The following is a 27,378-nucleotide window of genomic DNA, read 5'->3' on the forward strand; positions in this document are numbered from 1 at the left end:
AAGCCATGAGAGGAATGACAGGAGGTAGATGACACAGGTTCCCCGTGGTTCATTCTTTAGCTTGTACTACTCATCACTAGAGGAGAAAATCTATTCATTTGTGTCTCATTGATGAGAACTAGTAATCACTCAGTAAGAATGACTCCTTCAGTGTTTTTCTCAGATGAATTGTGCACAAGCATCTATTAACTTCAGCAGAATTGGTGTTCGTTTTGGTGATGTGAAAATAAAAGCAGGTACATAAGGCACAGTGAGAAACAGAATATTTTGTTATTGCTTTAATAGGCTTTTTAGTCTCATAATTTAGAAAATATTTGCTCGGAGATTAAATAATTAAAAATTTGTTTTCACTAATATAATTTACAAGCTTTTTCCAAACATTTCCATAAAAGTCTTAAAGGACCATGTAACACCCCATGTTTCACGAGGAGGAGGAAGATAAAGATCAACAGAAGAGAAAGACAAAGCCATGTTTCCAGATTAGCAAAACAGGTATCACCAGAGCTGCTTCTTGTGCTCCTAGCAGTTTTGGACTGGATTTTTAGTTGCTGTTGTTGAAGAGCCAAGATTTGTGACAGCTGCCAGCAGCAGTACAAACTATATGGAGTACTTTGGGCACACTGAAACCGTGCTGATCACCTCCTATGCCAAAGACTGCAGGAAAAGCTGGCTGAGAACCTCTTCTATGATTCTCTGTTGAGGGAACCATAACATTTCACCAAGTTCTTTATGAAGAGCTGCGGCTACAAGAGAGGGGAAAACAAAGCAAGGGAGAAGGGCAGAGGTGGAGTGAGACTGGTGAGATGAGGAGCATCAGGGCCTTGGGGTGTAAAGCTTCTGGAGAAAGTTTTGAAACGTCTTTTGCCAGAACAGTCTTTCTAATAACCTAGGGGGCTTACCTGCCATATACCTATGATGCCAGCAATGATTAGAACATCTGCATGAAATCAAGAATCCTGCATCAGACACTGTTGCTCACTGGGGGTGAGGAGAGAGAACTTATGGCAGCTAGGAGTATGAAAATGTTTAGAAAAGAAGCCTCACCACAATTGTTGCCTCTGAAATTGCTTTATAAAATAACACAAGAAAACCACACTTAAACTGCTTTTAGTTACATTAGCAGCACCTCAAATTTGCATTTTAAATCAAAGAGGAAATATGCACTTGTTAATATCTCCTTCTTTGTTTAACTACAGAACAGTTACTATCACTAGGAAAATAAAACATTATTTTAAAGCCCTCTGAAATAAAAGTGTATTTTATATCACCGACACGCTCTTAAATCCCTGAAGCTGACAACTAATTACACAAACGTGCCAAAAATTGAACAGCACTTTAATCCTGGAACTTCAGGGGGTTTGGAGTGACAAAACCCACTGCATGTAAATTAACTTCCTCAAAGTTTGCTGATAGCTACTGAAGCACAGAGAATCCTGCAGTGTGCTAGCCTGACTCCAGCTGACAACGGACATCCTCATTCTATGCGACGCTGTTCATAAAATCAGCTGTTCAGCTGCACATAAGCAGAAAAGAACCAGCAAGACGTTGTTTAAATAGAAATTGTGCTTAAAAAGAAGGCAGATGTCTAGAGACACTCATGTCCTAACATATGTACATTTTTAAAAATACTACAATATATATGCATACTAATGCATTCATAGGGTTAAAACCCCAACCTCTCTCAACTGAGGAGTGACAGAGTACTTTAATTTGGCGATTTCCAAAAGTATACGTTTTAAATGGAGCTGAACAAAGAATGAGATTGCTCAGCATTTCTGAAAATATCTAGAGCTAAGTTTTGCATCCAAAAATAAGAAATGATTCTTATTAAGAATTTTAGCCCAGAGATCCGTAACACAAATGTTAACAAGGATTATTAATATGTCACCAAGAACTTAATGAAGAGAATTTTGATCAGCTTTCTAATTTTCAAAATTACTATCAACATTATTCAGAGCTCCTTGAAGGTTAAAAAAATATTACTAGTATATGCCTGATGTCAAAGCTAATGCATTATTGTATTTTGTATGTTACACGATATAGCTCTCCTCCTACTGAAGCATGATGAATTACATTATATCCTTTTTTCAACAGACTTCCAATGTTTAATTTAGTTTTTTGTTAAAATGTTACCATTCTCAATTCACAACATCTAACCACTTGTAAAATGTAAAAATCAAAAGCCAATAATTATATAAAAGGATAGTTAAGATTTTAAATCATCTATAAAGTATGTGAAGTTTCAAACATGTTGTATTTGAAACGGATCCTAATACATAGCGCCTTTTCCAAAACACAACCTGAGATCATCAATTGCAACAAAGATTTCTGGATTTCACCTAAACCACAGTTTATTAAACATTTCTCTATCCTGGCCTACCTCAGGTTCAGTCATAGTTTATACAGGTGTGTGCACAATTCATCTGAATCCTAGAATTAACCAAATAGCAAGAAATGGCAGGTTGGATTTTTTTCTTTAAAATAAAAATTATAGTAACAGGAAATTAACTACTCCATCAATGCCGACCACTTTTACAATTTATTTTTTGGTTATGAAGGTAATTTGGAGAGCTCCAATATCAATAAATCACTACTGTACATTTTCTTAAATAGTTTTTGATTATTTTTTTTTAACAAGCCTCCTTCCTAGGCATTTCATATGCTCCATTTCTGTAGTATTATCTGTCATTTTTCATGTTCTGTCAGCAGTGCTGCTATCTCATTTGTCTTTATTTTTCCAAGGCATTCCTCTTGTCTCTGACCTTCTCAAAACACTAATAGTTGACAGCTTTTCCCCTCCCAGTAGAGTTCCAACCTGTAATTTCTATTACGTAGTTACTAAAGCAGAACAAGAGGCTATCTAGATGCAATGTTTTTCTAACAGGCAAGTGAATAAAAAAATCAAAGTAATATCAGCAACAAGCCCGGTGATGACAGCACCTTTGGAAACATTTGCAGCTTCTTATGATTTCAGCTCAGAGGATTACATTCATATGTTTGCACTATGAGGAGTTCTGCTTGCAGACAGTTTTTTGGGAGACTTGGTACCAGTGATCTCAGCAGGGGACACTTACATCATCTGCCAAGGCTGCTGCACCATGGAGTATGGGCACCGGGTTCTGTTTTTCATAATAATGCAGTTTTTCATGAATCTGGAAGACAATAGCACAGAATGATGAGCATATTTAGCAGCACGAGAAATAGTACAAAATGACCCTGTTGAGCTAACTGACCTGTTGAGTGTCTGTAACTAAAGAAACATCCTTATAGTAACCTACAGGCAGCAATCATGTAAATGTAATTCATCATCATCCTCTGTTGAAGTGCTAAGAATATGAAATCAGATGGAAAAAATGCTCAGTATGTAGACCAACCCACAGAAAAACTAAACATTTGTGATTTTTCTCTCCTGGCTTTCTGTGTCCATATTTCTAACATATTGCTTTAAGTATCAATTACATTTTATATTGCTGCTGAAAACACAAAGCATAAAGTGTTTATCCCCAAGATGGATATAAAAAACCCTGTAAATTATGATTTATGAAGTGAAATAATAGCCTACCACCCACATCTTGACAGACAGCTTCGTGGAGCGGCTGCCGTCATTAAAATAATTCAGAAACAAGGGCAAAGTAGTGCTAGTATGAATTCTAACACATCTGAAAGAAAAAGGCAGTCCTTCAGCAAGTTAAAATCATTTAGGAGCATTTAAAGTTTTTAATGGGGAGTTACCAACATTAAAAATGCAGTGTGCTTTGGTTCTTTCAAAAGGGGAAAGGATACGCCATCATTTAAATACCCAGCTTCTTCCCTCCTCCACAAGTCATGCATTTCAAAATTTAGATTTTTCCAGTGTGAAAGCTTAAAAGAGCCAACCTATTTTAAAGCTTCTAACAAGTTTTTAAAAAGTTATTTCAGAATGGCATAAAATAATATATTAAACATTCAATTTTATTTACATTATTTTCCTGAAGATACACAGATGTACAAATATTAATTAAAATTTTAAAAAAGACAACAAGAGTAGTCTGCACTGATGCAAACACACCCCATTCTTAGATTTCTACTTTAGACCTGCTGCTCTGAAGAAGGCACAGACTCCAGATGGTTGGGGGAGTTGCAGGAGCTAAATCTGGGACTTCTGTGCTTGGCAAGGAGGGGAACATGGGGTCTGGCAGAGGCTGCAGGGCTCAGGACTTGGCTGGGGAGCCACTCACATCCTTGGGGTATGGGAACCCCAACGATACCCTACACCTCCCCAGCGCACTGCTGCGGGAGGAACGGGACAGACGCCGGGCAACTGTAAAGAGCATCCAAACCAGTGGTCTTTGCACACTGAAAATGTTTGGAGTTGACTGGATTGTATCTTTTATGCACCGTTTCCTCCAGCCTTCCCTCCTCTTCCACATTTGCTTTTCTCTGCTCACTTTTGGGGTAAAAGCGAGCAGCAGCACTCGCTCCTATCACTCTCCAGGACTCCCTTAGCTTTCTCCCCAGCCCCTTCTCTTGACTTTAACGTGAACTCCTAAAAACCACACCCATAACAAGATAATGCCATGTCAATGACACCTGGCCTTGCCATTTTTCCTGTCTTCTGCTGTGCTTCATAACAGTTCCCAAGTCCACATCTCTTTTTACTCATTTAGACTATAGGTTCTTTGAAGGCCATGCAACACACTGTTAATGTCGTGTGGCATAGCAAGATCTGTCTTAGTCTTATTAAGATTACAGAAATGATGAAGGAATTGACTACTTCTGTAGGTGCTTTGTTAAAGGATACTGAAGTTCTGAAACATCAGGGTGAAGCATGAGAACAACACAGTTGCTCAATGCAAAGTTGTAAAATTATTTTTTCTGAGCAGCAAGTATTTGTACCTCATCTGGAAAGTAAATGCAAAGCATTATTATCTCCAGAACATGAGCCTGAATTTTACATAGCTTATATAGACATTGTTTACTCAGCAAAGTAAGACTAATCCATATTGGATGTTACCAAAATTATAAGTGACTGGAAAACTTCATATTTCTAGCTCACAAAGCACAGAAACTAAACAAAACAAGGAGCTGCAGCTCCCGGACTTCAGCAGAAATTTGTGATTTACTTAGACTGTGAACTTGAATAACTAAAAGGCATAATAAATCAAAAGGTCTCAAATCCATCATTTTTTTTGATTGCTTTAGCCAACATCTTGATTTTATCCAGGCCAAGCTTCCATCAGCTCTGAGGTTAAAAGCAGTCGTGTATGCTACCTTCTAGTGTCTCAAACTAAATAGCAGTGCCACTGCTGATGAAGCTGTTTTTACCCTGAACAACTTGCAGGTGTCTTTACCAGCGAAACTTAAAAAACAAAACAAAACAAAAAAAACCCAACCAAAACCAAACAAAAGAAATGCTGAGACATTCTCACACATTTCATCTAGATATTAGGTTTTGCCACATCAGGTTGGAAGTTTTATTAATTTACTGTACTGGCACAATGAGTGACTCCAGGGATAAACATTATATGTTCTACAGTAACAGACACGGGAACCTCAGCACACTTCCATTTGAGATGCAATACAGATGTTTTTGGTTGGGTTGTGGGTTTTTTTTCAAAAAACATCTGATTTAATAGGTAGTATTTTGACTCGTTTGCTAAATGGATCTGTTCTTTTTCAATCAGATCTTTATATGGCAATATCTGTCTTTCTTTGTAATTTAAAGGAGTTACCTAAGAAAATTAAAAAAGCACTGGTCTGTGCACAAAGCTGCAACCAATGCAAAACAGACGGATCACCTTTCATATCATACGTATCATAAAAATGCTACTTCCTACTGCTCTCCTACGGTTACTGCCTACCTCTAACTTCTGGATAACTAATTTATTCATAATGTATGCAGTATATATACAATAGCTTCCGGAATTTAGTAAGACAGGAGATCTGGTGCAATTCAACTGACAAAGCGAAAATTTCAGTAAGGCAAAAATACATTTTCAGGCAACTTCTTCTCTCTGTGTCTAAAAATGTGTTCCAAGATGTTTTGGTCTGTAATTTTCCCCACAGATCACAGTAAGGCTGACTCGCCTCTAGTTCCCCAAATTGTATTTTTAGCCTTTTTTTAAGATAGGTACAACACTTGCCTTTTTCTAGTCACTGGGGACTAGGTGACCTCTATTGCCTTTCAAGGATGACAAAGCACACTTGCAAACTCACCTGGTGGCCTTGAATTTCTCAGACTTTGGTGTGATTAATGACTGCATTTATGACTACCAACTTTAGAAAAACTACTGTGCACGCAGCCAAACGTTTTGGCCACTTTGCCACATGCTGTCTTTCAGCTAATTATTTTCCCAAATCTAAAATTTGTAATTCATGCTATTATATGCACATCTAGCATTATATTTCAAAAATTCAACTCTTACACAAGTATAATTTCAAATTTAAATATCTAGATTAAGCAACCACATTGATGAAAATGAAGGCAGTGTAAGCTACGCAAACCCAGAATTGAAAAGCAAAACAAGACAAGGTGCTGCAAGTACTTTACTCCTTTGCAAATCTCACTCAATTAAATTAAACTGTAACAGAAATTAAAACCATCCTGAAGCACTTCAAGAGAAGTATGAGAGCAGATTCAAAATAGTAGAAGAGAGAGCATTTATCTATTCAAGATAAAACATTTCATATTTGCAACCACTTCTTAGAGCTTCATTCTAAAAAATTCTATTTAATACAAAAGGCACATTTATCTTGTATTCTGTGGCTATACCTGACGTCCACTAACTTTAATACTACTGCCTTCTCTCCAATGGAAATCTATTGAACATACGGATAGCATAGGACTGTATCATGCTTAAAAAATAGGAAATATGGTACATCTGTTTTAAGTTCTTCTGACATTTACGTGTAAAGCTTGAACCCTGAAAATCTCTTCACAGATGAGATTGAGTCTGTTAAAGGAGGAGTTATGTATTGTAAATAAAATATATTAAGCTGTTCTGCCAAACAGATGACTAAGTTCCTGGGGTTTTGTATTTTAATCTTTTTTTTTTATGACTACCTATCCTTTTCACTGTAGGGCACTTTGGCTATACTTATGAGGTTCTATGAAAACTGACAATCTACTGTGAAGATATGCCCCAAGAGGGAAAAATAAAAGTTTGTAAATTTATAAAATTTTGGGCACATTTGTAGGCAAGGGGAATTGTTTCTGTATTTTCCCAGAGACATTGAATTAAGCTTTCTACAACAAAGTAGAGAAGAAATACATTTTTTGCAGTGTCCCAAGCCTGGACTATTTCAAAACCCACAGGGTGCTTTCTAAGTCATAAAAACAAAACTTAAGCAAAGAAACCTACAAAATAAGCTTAATTTCTCCTTCTATATTTCTTAATTTCCAGGTAGAGTTCTGATATCATACGGCTGAAAACAAGACAGGGGAGGGGGATAAGCATGTACACAGAATAATATAATCAGTTTCCAATACCCCAGCTCTTTCTGGGAGGGAATGCCCTTATTACAAGAATAATTTTATTATAAGCAAGACTTTTCTGAAAGGCTCTACAGAAGAATACTACACAGCTACAACTTCAGAAAGCATAGCTTGTATCGGTACTACAGTCCAAGATTTATTAGCAATCTTTTAGAAAGTTCTCCACATACAAAGTTTCTGGAAAATTTAAAATGGAAGTCCAAAACAGACTATTTTCATCCTAAGGTGATGCCATCCAAGAAATGCAGTATGTCCGACATGTTATCTCCTTTTTCCAAACTTGAAGAAATATAGTCTTTCACTGCTTGAGGTACCTATGCTTCATGCATAAAACAGAATGTTTCTAAAGGAGATATTGAAAGTGTCAGCAAATTGAAAGTAGAGTTTCCCATCAATGCCAATAAGCTATACTAAAGATACAGAAAATTGCTAGATTGAATGGATTGTCAAATGTCCTGTCAAAGCAAAACAAATTTCCAAAACAGAGACAGAAGCCTACTTATGAGAAATAATTTTGAGATCTAAACAGAACTTAAGACTTCTGCCTTTCAGTTTTTACAACCTTCTCCATTCCTATCCCTGCTTCTCTATATTGTGACACCAGCTTTGCTTTTCTGTCCTCTGTTCCCCTCCTCTTTGCCATCTCAAAATTATTTTTTCAACTTCCTTGCTTCCACTGTCTTTTTTCTACTTTCTAAATAGAGATCAATACATTTAAGTCACCAGAAACTACCTTGCGGCCCGTATGCTTATATTCTTATGAATACTCTATTCTGTGGGTACCTACTCATCACGATTCCACATCTCTCAACTGAGCAAGCACAAATGTAAATTTTACATATAGAATAGGTTAAAAGAATCTTTACCTTCTTACAGATGAAGAGAATGGAAAAAGAAAGCCAAAGAGTAACTGATTTTTTAATACCTTTTTCTACTCGCAGAACCCTACTGTATCAGATGAAAGGAACCAAAAAAAATAGCCTATTTTTTTGCTTTATTTTCATCATTTAGTGGGTGTCTGTAAACCTATTCACAGGAATATGGAGCGAATGCAAAACTACTCATTTGTTCCCAAACCTTCCTATAGTACTTAATGTACTTATCACAGCTTTGGCACACTAACGAACTTGAATGTATGAACAACTCTGCAGTAATGTGGCATGATGAACACGAGGTGTAGGAAAACTGAGCAGCAAATCAAATGCCAACTCATTTCAAATACCCAATGCAACGTCTTGAAAACCGACTCTCTTAGAACACATACAACTTTTAAATCACATTCCAGTCAGACCAATTGACTTGAATTGCAGTTAGAGGCATAGAATACTGCTAAGAATTTAGCATTATTATTTCAGAAAAGACAAACAAAATAAAGATGCATAAATCGTAGCTAACTACTCAAAGTTTGCAAAGAGAATTTCATTCCCCATAGTAACATTAAATTGCCTCAAATATAAATTAAGTGATTGCACAGCGCAGAAAGGCTTTTGAGAGAATGTTACAAGTATCAAAGCACGCCTCTGAAGACATCAAAACAGATATTCAGATCCTGGCGCTATTTTCCATAGCAAAAACTTTCATCACAACAGATAAGCAATTCTCTTCCAAGCCCTTATTCCAAAGAGCAGAAGCATTAAGTTCATAAGAATTCAAAAGCAATTTCTGCCTGAACTGTAGAGAGTCAGTAGTCAGAAGTCACTCAGAACACCAATGTTAGACAACCTTAACAAAAGAACTAAAAACTTGCACTATAATAAAAGAATCATAAGCTTCTTTATCGCTATAGCATGAAATCACTTTAAAAAAAAATCAGAAAGCCTGCAGATTGGCTGGTATAAACTGTTGCAATGGGCTTGGCTAGGAGGGACTTCATTTTCTTCACAGCAGCCCATATGGTGCTGTGCTGTAGACCTGCGACCAAACCAGCATTGTAAGGCAGCAGTGCTTTAGCTATTGCCAAGCAGTGCCCGTGCAGCATCAAGGCCTTCTCTGCTCCCACTCTGCCCCCTGCAGAGAGCAGGCTGGGGGTGGCCAAGGGGCTGGCAGGGGACACAGCTTGGACACCTGACCCAAGAGATATTTCATACCACAGAACGCCACGTTTTTCCAAAGCAGCCATTGCTTGGGGACTGGATGGGCATCACTCAGCTGGTGGTGAGGGACTGCTTTTGCATCACTTGTGACCTGTATTCAAAACAGAACTCCTCCAGAAATTTCTAATTGCATAGTGGTTTCAGAAATAATTTTTCAGAACTCTATGCACAATTACAGTAATTTTCTAAGTTACAAAATGTGGTAATAGAATCACATTAGATCGTATTTAAGGGCATTTTTCTTGTCAGGTTATGTTTTGTAAAAATTATGCAGTGGTGTGTTATCTGCAGATTTACAAAGTTATCGGAGCAGCATTATTTTAAATCAGGTGCTATCAATGCAAATCAGCAGTATTGCCTGGAAAGGCCACAGCTTCAACTTCGCTCTCAACAAGCACTTGCTGCTTGAACTTTGATTCAGCAAGAACTCGGTTACAGAGTTCTTATACGTGTGACAGAGCTGTTACAGCAGAAGTGCCCAGTTAACAGCAATGGCAAATATCATGTGATTATTATGAATTAGATTGTTAAAGCCAATAAAAGAAGCACAGCATGCTAGGAATGAAAGAAAGCAAGCTTGTGGGGAAATAAGGCAGCTTTTCTCAACTGTCAAAATCAAATGATGTATTGATTTTGTTAAGGACAAAAAAGAGCCTTTCTAAAAAAATCAGGTCATGTAGGTTATTAGTCATTCCAGCCAAATAACCAGTTTTTATTTTCTAGCCAGAAATTGCAAGACAGAAAAACTGTCTGTGCACATTGCATTAAGTTGCACAGGAAAATCCTGTTCTCCATGGATGTTTTTAATCTGTGGTTTCAGAGTTTCGTCCTCAATCATTTAACACTGTGCCTTGTTACCTCATCTGTCTGTCCTTCACCCTTGATCGACCTGATGAGCAGGGGGCATCTGAGGAAGATGATCACAACAGAGAAAATGCATTGCTTCAGGAAGAACACCTGCACTCAGGGGTTTATTTGAGGCAGTCGCACAGATGAAGCGCTTCTGAGACTAGTCTGACAAGGTCGTGAGGGCATTGCCAGATTTGATTTTGTCTTACAGAGATCCAATCTAAGTCTCAGGTCTGTGAGGGCCCATCTCTTGATTTTTATTGTAAAATGAAAAAACATCTCTTCCATTCTTTCTATATTGAGAAAACCAAGACAGGCATTAAGTGAGCAACTGATGAGCCTGATGCTGCTGCTCTTGCTTCTCTGTCCTGATATCACGGTGTCCCAGTGTACTTAAATTCTACCTCCCCATCACATTTTTATTGGAAAAAGGACTTCACTATCTGTTAAGTACCTAGCTATTGACACTTTTAACAACACATCCTTCATGAACAGTGGGGTATGCCTGCAGATATGTGTCTTATATTTCTCATTTCAATATTCCCTGTCTTCATGTCAGTGTCACAAAGCATGTGAAAGAAAATCAGTAAATGCCTCCATTACGCTCATATACCATGCCTTCTCCCTAGCTCAAAAGAAAGAGAGCCACTAAAATTAAGTTTAAAAAATTAAATTCATTTGGAACATTTCAGAGCAACAGCGATAGCACCAAAGAATCAGTTTTCCTAATCTGGAGAGCACACTGTAAGCAAGCAGTTGCTCACCTGTCAATAAGATTTAAATGCAGAGAAAGTACACCTGACAGGGAGGACTGGTGAGGTTGCTTGTATTATCCATTTTGAGAAGAGACAAGAACAGATAAGAAAGGAAAGGCATGAGTGCAGTTAAGTGTGGGATTAGTGGTACAGAATTTCAGCCAGTTTTAAAGCAAAGGTTCTAGGGTATGAGCCTACTATGAAGCGGTGAGCGACCAATTTCCTGCTTTACCACCACCTTCCTGAATGACAGTCCATCCATTCTCTATTTGTAAAATGGAAAAGTAGCATTTCCTTGCTTAACGCATGATTAAAAGCAAGACCAGGTAAGTACCTTGAAGACAATGTGCCACATATTTAAATTCATTTGGGTGCTGTGGAACTTGATGGGACAGCTGATGAAGACCAGACATTTTCATCAGGAAGAAAGGAACAGACATATCCTGAAGCTTTTGTTTAATGTGGAAATGTGACAAACACAACCTTTCTATACCTACATACAGAAACTGAACAGAATAATTTGACGAATTGACAAAGGCCATATACACAATGGCAACAGCAATTTCAACCCCTTCTGCTCACAGCCAAGGAACCAGAGATAAGGTCTGTAGATTTCTAATGATACAAAATTCTCCAGGTAAGGCTTGCTCATGAAATTGTATTCTGCCAACCATTCTTGGTGGCAGCTCCTCAGAGGTGTGAGCAGAGCAAGTACTGTGCACAGAGTGGACGGGGCACCTCAATACAGCAGGAGCTGGGAATTCCCATAACACATGTAATCAAACCATTGCTCATTTGGCCAAGAGTGCGGTCCAGCGCCTGCGAGGAAGCATCTTCTAACCCGGCTCCCAGCCCGTTTGAGATCCTACAGCCACAGAAGCAGCAGCCTCGCACTGGGCTTGCAATGCGCTGTAAACTGGTTACCTGCCTTCCCATCTGATCCTGGAGAACAAATTGTTTGATTTGTCTTTGTGATGGTCTCTTCAACACGAAAACTTAGGTACTTCTCCAGTCATTTTTAAGCTAAAACCTACCTCTTTCAATCTTCCCCCGTGGATCATGTTTTGCAGCCCTCTCATCATTCTAACTGCTCTCTTCTGGAATTTTTACTGTCGACTTAATTAGTGGTCTTGCCTGCAATCTGCCTATGATCAATACGTTTTTTCCTTAACTGCTGATAATCCACAGCATGCCATCTTGTTTTCACACAGTTGATAATTATTATTCAAGTAGGAGCCCAAAACTACTAGAAGTTTAAAGACTAAAATAGCAATTACATGAAATGTTAATTTCTTTATTCATTCCCATCTGCAGAGTACTCCAACATACTTATTTGTGATTTTAACTTCTTTATAGCTTACGTTGTGAGATGCTTCCCTTCGTTTTTAAAAAGCTTTTTTTTTAAAAATTGTATTTTAATACCTCAGAACTTTATTTTGTCTATATCACAAAAAAAAAAGGAGAAAGGAGTCAAGAATAAGAATATTTTGGTCTGAATGAATATGAAAGCATATGGTAATAAGACTAATGTATTAGCTATTTTATTTTTGCAATGTTAAGCAAAAGAGACTAAATACTGGCTACAAACCCAGTTACTCCTTGCGGAGTTTCTTAAAATGTTTATTTTTCTGTAAGAAGCACTTTTCACTTTGAATTCATTGTTCCTTATACAATAAAATAAAGCTGCTATTATATGAGATTTCACAGGCTTCATTCAAATGCACATTTTTTTTGGTCAGTACTAATAAAAGGTTTTGATGACCTTGCTTATAGGAAGAGGGTCCCTAAGTAGACAGAGGAAGTTCAGACCAAAGCCAAACAAGTTGCATTTGCTCCAGAATAAATTTCCCTGCCCCTTCAGAGCCAAACAGCCTACATGGCTACTGTATACAGTATTTTCAACATTGTTTTTCTGTACTTTTAACCCCATTTCCAAAGGAAGGAGTGTCAGAACAATTCCAAATTTGAATGAAGCCACTCTCTTGTGTGAGCTAAGGACATGATGTCCTTGAACAGAAAGAACAGAACAACATCAAACTGTTTCTCCTTTGAAACAAGCAGTCTTCAAACTGGAGTCCATGGATGCTAAAAGATCCCTACAATTTTAATACACTACCCTTCATAAATGCATTTTAAGTAAAACAAAATCTGAGCAGTAAACCCATCAACTACCAGTCTGATTTGTACTAGCCTGAATTTGCTAAAATAAAAGTATAGCAGTATTTTTTTTCCAAAAGCACCCACTGACCTATATAAAACCATCTTAAATTTGGTAAAAGTTTGAGGAAAAATTTCAGAAGTGCAATATTGAACTCGGGATTCCAGGTCACAAACTCCTCTTTCCAATTTATGGCTCTGCACCTTTCTGCCTATTGACTCCCACTCAGTGGCACACTCTGCCCATCCACCCCCAGCATTACTACTTCAATAAACACCACTTTCTGAACAAAGCATTCAGATTTAAATGAAAAAGAGAATTTGGGGTCTTTATTTGTCTCTCTTCCTTTCATCAAAAATATGGTAAGGATTAAATATTCACAAAACAATAGACCAAATTTTTATTAATGACAAATTTTATCACTCTTTCTCCGCATAATTTAAGTTTCTATGTTCATGCTTTATACACGACCTGAGGAAATACTTCTCTGTAGTACTCCAGACACAGCAAATCAATCACAGTTTAAAATGGTAACAATACTCAGGATTATGACACCATTTTTTATCCAAAGATTTCAGAGCACATTAACAATGGAACTAAGCATCAATTTCTTTATCACTGAAAGGAAGACATGGACGAATCACAAAGCGTACTTAACTTTCAAACCAATACTACTAAAATGACTTCTAATCAGAAAAGAACTATTGTCACCTTAAATTTTTTGGTCAACTAAAGACAGCAAGATACCTATAATCAATGGCAATATTTTCCTGATATAGTTGTCATATAAACATCATGTCTTTCTAGCTTTTTAAAATACACTTTTACTTAAAGAATACTTCATGTAAGCAAGAAAGGAATTGCACTGAAGCCCTTCAGTTTTGAAAAACAGATGGAAATAATTCTTACTGCAACGATCAAATGCCTGATGTTTTTACAATGGTTTTGCATACAAAACTTGAGGAAAAACTTATTTCACTAAGTGCGTTAATGAAATTAGATTGATCAGAAAAAATATAAATATGCCTACAGTATTTCAATCCCACATTCCAACTTTCATTTTTTTTCTTTAAGGAAATCTTCAATTTTTTCCCACTTAAAAAACTCTGTTGATACTTCTTTTTTAGGTATCACGTGACTCTGCCTGTAAATAATGCAACAAAAACTTGTAAAATGTATGCCTAACTAATTTGAATTATTATTATGTGTAACAGTTATTCCAAAGAATTGATCCAAAACATCAAAAATTAAAGACTTCTTTAAGTCATGCTATTGGTCAGATTTTAAGAAATGTAAAAGTCCCTTTAGCTTTATGACAAAACTTTTTTAAATAGCACAAGTATAATGTTACTGTTCTATACAGGAAAAGTGTTTCTCCATGTGGGGTTCAGTACTTTAAATTTAAAGTTCTTTAAGGTAAACTGGAGAGGAGGATTTTTCCTTAGAAAAGTCAGCTTTCTGTACTACAGAAAAACATAATCATTCTTGCTCTTGAATATCACATTTGAATATTTCAAAGAAAAAAATTTATCTAAAAGAGAAAAATATTTATACTACTAAACATGAACCGAAAATGAAAGAAACAGACCGGATGCAGCTAGAATGTAAAGAACTAAGATCGTGTCAACAGCTGACTGATTGGGTTTTGGAAGCTAACATTATCTGAAGTCCTCCTAAGCACAAAATATACCAGCACTGTCATCTTATTGCTGAGAGACATCTAGGAAAGCTGCAATCCTGAACATTTAATGACTTGCGATTACGTTTGATTAACTAATTCAGCATTTAAAAAAACCCACAACCCCAATGTTCCATTATTTCCCACTGCTTTATGCTGGTATGTTGATTAGCAAAGAAAGAGCCATAAAGTGAATTCGAACATAAATGTACAATACTTTCTGTGCCAATACTAATACCCATTCATGTTGAAATATTCCCAGAGCCCAAATTAGAGGACTGAAGAGGTAACTTGCTAAGAATACGGAGATAGCACTTTCAAAAAAAAAAAAAAAAAAATTAAATTAAAAGAATACTTTTCCAAATGAAGAAGCTATCAGGGCATATTTTAAATGAACAACTGTACAGTCCTGCTTTGCCACATAAATACAGCTGAAGAAGCAGCTTTAAAGTGAGACAGAACTGAAAGATGAGAGGTGTCTTTGGAAACATGCTAAGCACGGAACAAAGTGCTGCACAGTGAGAGCAGGTAGTCTCTAACTCACTGCTAATAGACTTCCTTGAAGGCTAAGCTCAAGGTTTCATTTCGATGCTAGAAACAAAACAAATATGTGCCTCGATTTAATACTTCTCTCCATAAATGCCTTGTCCTTTCCCTCAGAAAACACAAAAACTTCTATAAACATTAAAAGGTTCTCATTTGCCCACAAGTGTTTTACTTGTAAACAATTTGCTTTGTAAGCTTCATTTTTCCTGATACTACTGTTTCTAAACACTCATCACAAATTTGAATCGAGGTTTTTACTTTTACATCATTATACACAACCTAATTTCCAGACATTTTTCCAAAAGCAAGTGATTTCCACTGTTCTGTTAAAAATATAAATCCAAAGGAAAGACCTTTCTTAACCCTGCCCACCACATAAACGGATTCTAACATGAATGAAGGCTGAACTGCTCTTCTGGTTGTCAGACAGATTATTTTTTTTTCACCAAGCTCCATTCTCTACATAACTAAGATTTTACAGAAATGCCAATTACGCATTAATTAAAGAAAATAGATAAAAAACTAGGATTCACTGCATACAGACTGAGAAACCTGAGCATAGACTTATGTTTTTTCACTTTCGCTATTCAGGCAGAGCCGGCTAAATTTAAATCATGAAGAGTTTGGTTTATTCCTGCTCAGTACAGTAAACACCACTCTTATAATCTCTACTCGATGCAAGTTAGTCCAAGATCCAATCCAATTCAGGTTCCCCGAGTTCCTAATAATAGTGAAGGGATTGTTTCTACGCAGCTCAACAATGCAGAATTAACCCATTCAAACCCCAAACTTTAATCACAGACAGGGGCATCTATCCTTTGAGTTAAAATTAAATATATATATACACATACAGACATACGTTTATCAATTAGCACCATCTAGTGGGGTCAGTACAATTTATGCGATATGAGAAATATGCAGCTTACTGTTCAGGTTTTTCTACATCCTGTGTAACGTGTCATGATACAGCACAGGTCAAGTAATTAATACAATTCAGATGCAATTAAAAGCCCAAATGCTCTCATTTTAATTCATAACATTATGTTATTCTGCTATGTTACATTTTAAGAAATATAGTGACACTGAAAGCTGCATGTACATACTTATGAAAATTTATTGATAGGAAGAAAAAACACCACCTTTTAGGCATTCATACACATGCAAAACACAATTACAATTTAATTATTATTTTCTGGTTTTACTCTTCTGTTCCCACGTCACACACCCCAGAAAAATCCACCATGCTAAAACAAGCTACTCTAATGCATGCAAACAATGAAAAAAACCCTTTTATTTAAGTTCTCCATCATCAGAGCAGAATTCTGTGTAAACATAACTTTTGATAAAAACAGATCAAAGTCACACAAACACTGGATCTCAAACCAAAATGCTAATAAAATGACAGATGAAATACTTCTGAAATTTTCAAATTAATTTAAGGGAGGTTACCTACACTAAATACATATCCTAAGAACTAACCATGCTCATTCATCCCATTTCTCAAATATGAGATCTAGAAATTGATTTTAGTCAGTTTTACATTAAAAATTGTGGGGCCTTTAGTCATGCAAATTAATAACACTGAAGAATTTCAAATGCAAAAGCTAACAGTAGCAGACTCTCCATACATCAACCATGTGCAAGAGAGATTTACAAAGAAAAAGCAGCAGCACACAAGGGTGCTTAAATGCAACACACAAAATCTCTACCAGCCTCTGCCAACAGGGAAGAGAGCTAAAAACGCTACTGTTCCCTTCTCCCTCTGCCTGCTTACAGTACAGCTTAAAAAACAAAGCAAAACAAAATAGAAAACAATTAATCACTAAAATTAAGTAAGTGCTTAAGACCATTAGGACAAGTTGCAAGTGTGAAATTAAGCATTTGCTTAAAAGCTCTTTAATGAAGCCATGGTTATGAAAGCAAAAAAAGGCTGACGAGGACATGATCTGCATTTGGGTCTTCCCTTGTTTCTAAAAAAAGGTGACTGACACTTAGCATAACTTTCCAAACAGATCACAAAAAACTCAAGTTGAACTCAGGCAATGAGGGACAAACACATCTCTGGTGATATCCTAGAACATGAAAATGAAACGTTGTGAAATCTTAAAAAATAGACAGCAAAATTAAAAAGCACTTCCAGGTGGTCAATAAAGGGTGATCTTCGGTTCTTCCCTACTACACTTAGCACGAGTTGAAAGTCAGTTTTTATTCTTGTTTCTGGGAATAATTGTAGGTGAAAATTCAGAAAAAATAGAAAATTGTGGAGAAAATATGTAGATATAGGGGGAAAATTAAGATCAATAAAAGGCAGCAGCAGAAACTTGCAGTGAGTACTTCAGAGGTCACAGACAGTAAGAACAGCAGATGCGGAGGCCTGCACAGTGCACCCAGGGGCACTATGCAGGCCTTCCACTAATTGGAAGAAATTCTAATAAATTAATTCATACCAAACCCCAAATTTATAGTTAAAGTTTTAATTTAAAAAAAAAAAGACGAAGACAGCATCTGAATTTTATTTAGATGCAAAAAGAGGTATGTTAACAGCAAAATGTCCCAAAGACATACAACCAGATAACTACAGTAGTGTTAATTGATACAAATAATTCTCAACTTTCCCTGCAGAGGATAGAGAAACATCAATGCTGAAGTGGAATGTGTGTTGTAGGATAAAAACGAGTATGAAAAATAATGACAAAATATTGGGGAAAAAAATACAGTAATTTAGGAGAGATTTAGTGCCATTTCCCCCTACCTTTTCAGACCACTGCACTTCAGGCTTTTGCACTAAATCATCCAAACATGGAAATCCATTTTACAGGAAGCTTCAAATCAAAGCAAAGATATTAATTTCATTTTATATTGGAAGGAGTAACAAAAATGTATTTGTACAGGTGTACAAAATTACAGCCATGTCATACTTTGGAAATCTGGTAGAAAGCAGCAGAAATTGCATAATGACAGAGGAGACAACAGTAACAAAGATAAGGGAGCTGTATGGACACTCCTTTGATTATAAAAAAGAATACAGAGATAAGAAGAGAAATCTTATTCTTTGAGAAATAAGGATCTATGAAAATACAGACCAGCGACACAGAAGTATCAACTACTGGGATGCCAAGAGATTTCCTGAGAGCTTCCAACCAGGAACAGCCCCCTAGTCCCAGCCCCTTTTTTTCCAGTGGGATGCAACCAAAGCATTAGCCAGCACGACCTAGCCTGATTTACATAAAATTTTTAATACACAACACTAGAAATAAGCAAAAATTTAAATCATATCAGGAAGAAGTATCATTAACCAGGTAATTACATTTTTATGCCTTAGTTTTAACATTAACCAAAAAAAAGGCAACACATTTCCTTTTATGTAATGCAAAAATGTCAATACACTCTCAATAGAACAAGAAATTACAAATATTAATCCAACTTAACTCAGTTGAGCTCCCCCAGCTCAAATGAAATACACTGAAGTACTCTCTAACCATATGCATCTTCACATGATCAGCCTCAGCATACGAGAGGTCACTCTTACCCACATTCTTAAAGGTGTGGAAAATCAGTGGAAAAGATGAAATAAGTAAAAACCAGCACGATATTGCCACAGAGAAGCCATGACAGAATTGTTATGAAAGTGTTAACAGAAAAAATAAAATGCGCATAACACAAGGAGAATTAAAGGTCTCTCATACATTAAAAATTAATTTAGCAGTCGAAAAATAAATAGAAAATAATCCAGTTCTAATCAGTTGAAAGACCAGTATACCTATTCAGAAAACACAGACAGAAAGCAGAAGCAGGCCAAAAGATGTGATCAAGCCCTAGGTCTTACTCAGTGGTTTCCTGATATGCAACAAGAGGAAAATATTGCTTCTCCTTTGGGAGAAGACAATAATAAATCTTGGTCAGATTATTAGAATGTTAGATATTGGATGTTTCAAGACAAAAGAGCATAGGCACACAACTTCAAATATTTTGTTGCTTGGCATGTTCTATGGTATGATTTGTAGCTAGTCTTTAATGACATACCAAGCTTCAACATGACCAGCTTAGTATTTTGGATGCCAATTAACAAGATTACAGTCATGGGTTACTTTTTTTCCTAGAATGATTGAAACTTGGAAATTCAAAATCGTACCCTGATTTATGGTTTGATCCTGATTAAAGCTGTGTATGTCTGTAGTGTTATTACCGGATTATTTAATCACTAAATCTCAACAAAAATTGTTCTTTTCCATGAAACTCAATCTGTTAAGCACATTAAAATTCAAGATACTTTATGAAGATGATATCCATATTAAATGTAAAGCAGTACTGAAGCTATCCCATACATACATACTTTAGTTGGGCTTAGAGCCCGTGCTGGTATTTAGGGAATCTGTAAATGGGTTCCTGCCTGAAAATCCAGAGTGTGGCGAACTTCAGTCCTGATCAGCTGGAGAGGAGAAATGGGTCTGCTTTTTCGTTTATATGACTGCTGGTGGTGCGTACATGGGTAAAGGCACTGCTCTGCCTGCGGTAGCCTTTCTGGCCAGCTGGCCTAGGCGCTCAGCCTCCCTACTGGTTGGACCTGCAAACGGGAAGAGCAGCAGCTGCATCCATCTCTCAGTGTACCGGACTAGGCTTCTGTAGCCGAGACAGAGGAGTCCTCAGGTCCTGGGGTCAGCTATACTCAGCAACTGTCACAACACCTTCAAACTCCAGCGCTGATGGAGTATAAAAGATTAAATACTTCATCTAGTTTGCATGTGATGAAATAGCCTTTGCAAATACATGCAAACTAGATGAGAGTGATAAAGTTTTCCCTCAGAATTTATAGGGCCACATTAACACGGCATACAAATATTTCATCCTTATACACGTACTGTCTTAATTTCCCTAAGAGACAAGGAATTAATCCAATCCTTATTTAGTAGACAAGAAATGGAAGAAGCCTGCAGACACACATGGGAGGACACACTGAGGGTAAAACTGTGTCTTAGAAAGAAAAATGAAGGTGAAGGGAAGACAGTTGCAAAATACGTGACCACAATGTACACATGTGCAACTCTTAAATGGCCCACTGCAGCACCAGTGTTTTTTGAAAACAAATCCAAGAAAGCTCTAACTTTAGACCATTCAGTGTTTTTAAAACTGTCATTACAGCAATAGGAAAGATTTTTTCACCACAGGTACCTTAGAGTGGTTCAGCTGGAGCAAGAAAGCATGAAACCCTCCTCTCTGTAGCACGGAAACAGAGTAAGTCACCCAACTGAAGAACCTACGCCAAAGTGAATCTGTACACTTAGGTTTTGCTATTGCATTGAAGGCATAGTCAAGTTATAGCAATTGCCTGTTGTAAATTACTCATCCTTGCTTTACACAGACAATTAAGCCTTACGTGTTGCATGTTTTTAAATCTTACTTCTTCAGCACGTTATTGGTTACTCTGCAGTGACTGTGCATCACATGGGCAGCACCAGCATGTTTAGCGTTTACATGCTGCAGCTCTCAACTTCGTGTAACTTGTGTTTGAACTTTCACTGACATGATCGCACCTGCAAAGTGAGCACTGGATTCTACAAAGACACACAGAAACGGTTATTAGAGAAACAACCTGAAGTTGAGCCAACACTGCTATACAAACAATGCTATCTGTAAGCCTAAAGGAATAGTGCACATGTAGCACACTATGCTGCTCCCTTCCTTCCATGTTTTAAAAAGAAAAAAAGAGCTTTAAGAAGAATGACTGAAAAAAGTTTTTTTTTTTAAAAAAAGTGCTTACAGTGGCACAGAAGAAAGAGAAGTAACAGGGAACAGAAAAAGGAACGATGAGTAAAAACTGTATGTGTATGCCTGTATTCCATACAAAAGAGGAGAGAGGATGTGTGTAATATTACACATATCACTGAACACTACAAATTAACTTCATGAGGATTAGCAGGAGAATGGATACAACCACGATTTCCAAAAAAGATGGAAAGTTAATGCAAACAGTAACAAAACCTGCTGGTAGGAAACACAGGCAAGCATTTTGACTACATCTTATAGTGACTTTTACTGTATCTTATTGTATTACTTTCATGCTTCAGAAAGATTTTATAATTATCACATCCCATCCTTCTTAACTCTTACAATGTTTTTGCATTGCAGAGGCTTGTTTGGCTACTTATGACTTTCTGTTCTTAAAAGGAATAGTCCAAGACTGTAACAAAAAAAGTTGTTTTAAGCACTCCCTCACATGTTCTGCCACAGAATTTCTGGTCCAAGGGAAAAGAACACTGTAGAAAAACAGTTTAAAATGACATTACCCTTGGATGTCTTGGATTTATCAGACTACTATTACTGAGCAGCTCATGAGACCTTTCATTGGCCTCAGTATCATAGACAAAAAAAATGTATCACTGTGGTTAAATAAATACTGTAAAAGCTTTGTAAGACAAGAAAAATCTGGATTTGAGCACAGATTTGGGTTCTAAAACTTCTCTTCAAATTGCTGCACCAGTTTTGTCACCAGGCTGGTACATTGCCCCCTCGGTAACAATGAAATTACAAACTATTTGTCTTAGAAGGATTGATTTACTTCTTTTATGTCCAGTACATTTTGGCTGGAAACTCTTTGGAGGTTTCCCAGGCAGAAACTTTAAATCAATTACCACTGATCCAAAAAAATGCCTCTGTCTGGATTTTAACCTAAACCAAAGTTTTTTCACATTCCAAAGCACTGATTTATTCAAAAGTTTCAAGTAATAGTCATAGACCAACACTTCACACCTCTGATTTAATAAGCTTTATTTTTCTTTTCAAAAGTTTGTTGGTACATCATACCTGTAGGGACTTCTGATATCAACCCAACTTCTACAGCTTTTACGAGACTAAACTGTCAACAAGACAATTTAATTGATACTTTAGAAACCGATCTTTGAATTGTTTTCTTCTTATTATTTTTAACACAATGGGCCGAAAAGAGGAGTTGATAATAGGAACTGGGCTTCCATATAAAAAATCTAGATGAAAAGTCATAAGTGCCTATTACTAAACACATTAGCAACTCTGTTGTAGAAACTGCAAGGTGCTAGAGATACCAAATGTCCAAACTTCTGACAAAGAAGTTACTAGACTAGATAGCACTAGATATCCAGTTAAGCCTCTACCAAAAAGTACCAAATAAAAACATACGAAAGAAATACACAAGAGTATTTACCACAGGAGAATCCATTCAACAGACTTCAGGACAAAATGATTATTTATGTCCACTAGCTGTCTGTCTCCTTGTAAACTATCTACTAGCTGCAATTATAACAAAAGCATTTATTTGAACCATCACATAGGATCCGTGTTTCACCACAACTGCATTAACCGGTCCATTTGGCACTGCCTTAATGTACATCTGATTTTCTTACAAACAAGGTTACACTCTCCAAAGCTATGCCTGACTGCTTTTTCAATAAGTTGGAGGTGCATTTTTTCATTTTATTAAAGGCACAAATAAACACAGGTACGTATGTGTGAACATATATGGCAAAAAACTGTTACATGTTACAATACGTGGAAAGTTGGGGGCTTTAGCTATGATTTCAAACAGGAGTCTACTTTTATTTTGCTTATTCTTGCACAGTTATTACATTAAGAGCACAAACAAGTCAAAGGGTTCAACACACACACATCGACCAGAAACCCCCCCCCCCCCAATCTCAACAAGAGAAGCAAGCGTTTGCTCAATGCCTGGCTGCTAGTTACCTTTTCCCTAGTGTTTCCATGGAAACAATATCAGCTTGAATAAAGTAAAGATCCTGTACTATTTTCTATAAAACTTCAATTACCTTATTTTGATTAATCTGATCACTGTTCCCATGGAAATTAAGTTTAAAGGCAGCTGAGTGCCTCCAGCTAAGAACGATCTCTTTACTTGCAGATTTCAGTCGCTGGCTACTGAGCAAGTCTCAAAAAAAAATCACTTGGCTTCAAAAGTAACACTTTAAATTTATGTGGCATTTCATAAGGAATAACACCTTGCATTACACTTCTTTTGAATGCAGTAATTTTGATGGAAGCAAAACGACTCATTGCTTCAGTGGTGATTACTCCAAATATAAATGCAAACTATTGTCAGTCATCAAGAGGCTTTTTTACAGAGTATTATTTTTTCAATAATTTTCATCCTTAGGTAAGCAGAAAGCATGTGGCTAGTTTATATTTCAGTATATGAATTAGACCGTTACTTACAAATATTCTGGATGAGAAGAGTACTGAAATTCTAGCACTCCACCATACTCCATATGTATTTTGTACATACAACCCAAGCAGGAAGCTTCAAAAATTAACTGCAGATCAAGATTCCTCTTCAGACAATGAGAAAAAGAAAGAGAAAAGCCTTAAATTTTCTCCACACAGCTTTCACGTTTCTTTGCAGATTTGGTATCCTAGTATTGTCCATATATACCTTATTGTTAGGTAGTTCTCTAGGGCTGAAAACATTGCGTATCGTGTGTTTGCCAAAAGGATTTGAGGCAAGTCTGCACCACGTGCCTCTTTCAACAAGGACATCCTTACAAAAATTAAGATTTCCTAGATCTGTGATGATCTGGACTTAAAGAATGGCAACCACCACTTGTTCTCTAGCACCTCAATATTAATGAATTCAACTATAGTAAATTCCTTCTCCCCTTGCCAGAAATAGTAAGAGTTTTCAAACCAGCACAACGGACCACATCTGTGCATTGTTTGGACAGTCTGCATGGCAGGAGTGATCACTTTACTCTTGCCATCAGTAGGTTTTGCATGCCTTCTCTGACTGAAAGATGTAAACTATAACATAAGAACCAACCTTGCCCGATTCTCCTCTAGAGCATGAAGAACAATTACTTTTCATTGGCCATGAATTGTTACCAGCTGCCAACCACCACACTCACACCTCCTCCTCCAGATGGCCAGGTGGTAAATGCTTACTCACACCACCTTTTTCTTCATTTTTTCCCCATCTCCAAAGCAAACAGCACTTCAGACCTCCACACGAATTTGCAGAACTGCAATCCATTCCATTTACTGGGAAGGCACAGCATTTTAAAAATAAATATGGTTGAGAACCCAGCAGTAAAGAACCCTAAGGACCTCAAGTATCAAAGCAATTTCTCAGTGAATGAGCTATCAGTTTCAACAATTCCACCCACTCCAAGGTGGTCTGTACATCTCTCCAACTCTGCAATGCTTTCTCCTGAAACCACAACTCACTCACTCAGTTTGATTTGAGGTTAGGTGCCACCTACGGTCCACCAATGCCCAATCCCACTTAGTGACCCACTCTTGCTCTTCTAGTGCATTTTCCAGACTTGCTGCTCTTGAGTAACACAGCTCCTCTGAGCTCCTTCTGAGGGAGCTGATTTTGTCTGCCCTAAATCAGAAACTCCTCTCACCATTCTTTTAACAGGTGCAAACATACGAGCCACCAAAATCCCATTAAAAACATAACCTGCCCTCTCTCTCTTCTATATAACGTAACAGTTGACAGAAAAATAAAAGTTCTCACGACCTGCAGAAACAGACAGTTCCAACAATAAATTATGAAGACTATATAAACAGTATTTCTAGAGAAAGCATACATGAAGAACAAAGTAAGTAACTTCTTTATATTCAGAAAAAAATACGTCAATAGTAGCTTCAAACTTGAAACGTGAAAGCAGTCAACGTTAGCACCAGTGGACTGGCATGAAGAAACTCCATTTCAGCACAATCTCCACCCTTTATTCTATATAACGTGTGCCACACTCAGGCCTTACCCTATCTCACACATTCTCCTCAGCCACCACCACTGTCCTGGTTTGGGGTGGAGCAGAGCCACCATCCTGTTCAGAGAGAGAAGCTCTTGCTTATACTTGTCGCTGTGGCAACCAGGGTCAGCTGACTTGGCTGTTTACCTCATAGGGGGGCCACACCCATGGGGAGGCATGGACAGGTCAGGTGACCCAAACTGACCAATAGGGTATTCCATCCCCTCTGCCACGCCCAGTATAAATACTGAGGGAGCAAAGGGTCGGCTCTCTCCAATGGCTCTCTTTCTTCAATGACCAATGTTTGAGGCAGACCCTGGCTGTTCATCTGCCTTTGATCGCAATCAGTGTGTTCCAGAATCCAGTTCCCATCTGTCGCTGAGTCGGGTCTGGAACTTTCCCAGTCTACAACTTTCCCTGCCGATGACATCTCCCTGGGAGCTTGATGTAGTTTTGTATATATTTATGTACATTGTGCCTATTTCATTATTTTCTTTGAATTTTATTGTTAATATTTCATTAAAGTAGTTTAGTTTTTTCTAAACTCATAATTTCCTTTATCTCTCTTCTTCCTCTCCTTGGAGCGAGAGGTGGGGGAGAGCATCAGTTGCCTTGTCATTGGCCAACCCAGCCCAAACCACAACCACCACCCTCCCTCTCCTTTGACATAGACACAGATATCATTCCCTCAGTCTATGGGACATCACCATTAAACGTTCAGAACAATTAGTCATCACACACTGGGTATAATCTGAACTCTGTTTCCTCTACGTTCTTTTGGGAAGAAGATCCACATGTGTGGATGCTTGAGCAGGTGCCCAGGCAGGAGCATTCACCATTTGGATGCATGACCGGGAGGTGAATGCACATGATCCGCGCAGCACATATGTGGATGTTGGTTACACACGTCTGATCCATCATGGGGTAGGGGAAGCTGCACCATACGACCCCTCCACGAGCGCAAGAACAATCTGCATAGCTCTTCCCAGGTGAAAGGTTGGACAGTTACGAGTTACCCTCTAACATAAACCAGCCCATGAAACCTTACTGAGATTCTTTGATTCTGCACTGTAGATGCAAAGTCATTCATCCCGCAGATTAACAGCTTTTTTCATGGTGTTTGTGCGTAAAGCTCTGGGCAAAAAATAAGAATGTATATATGAACTAGGCTTGCATCAGCGCAGACTGCAGATTCAGCACATCACCTGAAGATTTTATCACTGTAAGCATGTGTCAAATCAATCCCTTTTGCTTTGCCCTAGTCAGCTCATTTTTTGTAAATTCCTTCTTTATTTTTCTCATTACCAACAAAGAAACCAAAGTAAGCTGAAAGCATCCACATTTACATATTGAAAGACCTGAGCCTTCGCACTGAAAATTTCCAATACTTCTCTACCACAACAATTGTAAAATTTGGGCTATGTAATCATTTGCTTCAACTTCCATGCCGAAGAAATTACATCAGGATACGCTCAACTATTTTATTCTTGGAGATGAGACTACTTAGAAAAAGCTGCTAGCCGCTGACATGGAGAAAAATTAGCAAATACAAAATAATTTCTCAGAACTTCAAGCAAAACTATACCCAGGTGAAACTAATAGAATATTAGCACAAATTAATGTTTTGCAGGGCCAACTACCAAAATATTATACAGTTATAATAAAATCAGACTAGATACATCAGGTGTTCCTTACTTCTGCAGTAGTTATTTTCTTTTCCAGTGCCACATACTACTTTTTGGATGTACAAACTCTTTTCTATCAAGAGAACTGCAACACCACTTGCTATGGCTGCTTCTTAATGCAAAGTACAGTACTGGCTAAAGGACTGTGCATGCTCTGAGCTCGCCAAAATCAATCAGTAAACTGCAATTGGCTAAGAAATGCTTCAGTCGCAGCCCAGCAGATAAGCTTAGTCAATTCTTGAGGATTACATCTACAACCAGAAATGTCTAAGGCGACAGCGCAAGTAGAAGCTTCATCCTGGAGCTAAACAGACAAACAGTAAAACGTCTCCAGCGTGCTAACAGCAAGAAAACACACATGGAAATTCTTGCAGCTCCTCTAAAAATAATCTAAAAGAGT

At 37.4% G+C, this 27,378-nt stretch overlaps 1 protein-coding gene across 1 annotated transcript in view; it reads right to left on the reverse strand.

The window, feature by feature from the left end:
• Positions 1-27,378, reverse strand: part of MPP7 (MAGUK p55 scaffold protein 7) — a 112,821-nt gene that overhangs the window by 63,399 nt on the left and 22,044 nt on the right. Inside the window, exon 3 of the mRNA XM_074157630.1 lies at positions 3,075-3,152. Within this exon, the coding sequence (XP_074013731.1) occupies positions 3,075-3,152 (78 nt within the window). The remainder of the gene's footprint in view (positions 1-3,074; positions 3,153-27,378) is intronic.

The sequence above is a fragment of the Numenius arquata genome, chromosome 12 (assembly GCF_964106895.1).
Source record: "Numenius arquata chromosome 12, bNumArq3.hap1.1, whole genome shotgun sequence".
Taxonomy (NCBI): Eukaryota; Metazoa; Chordata; class Aves; order Charadriiformes; family Scolopacidae; genus Numenius; species Numenius arquata.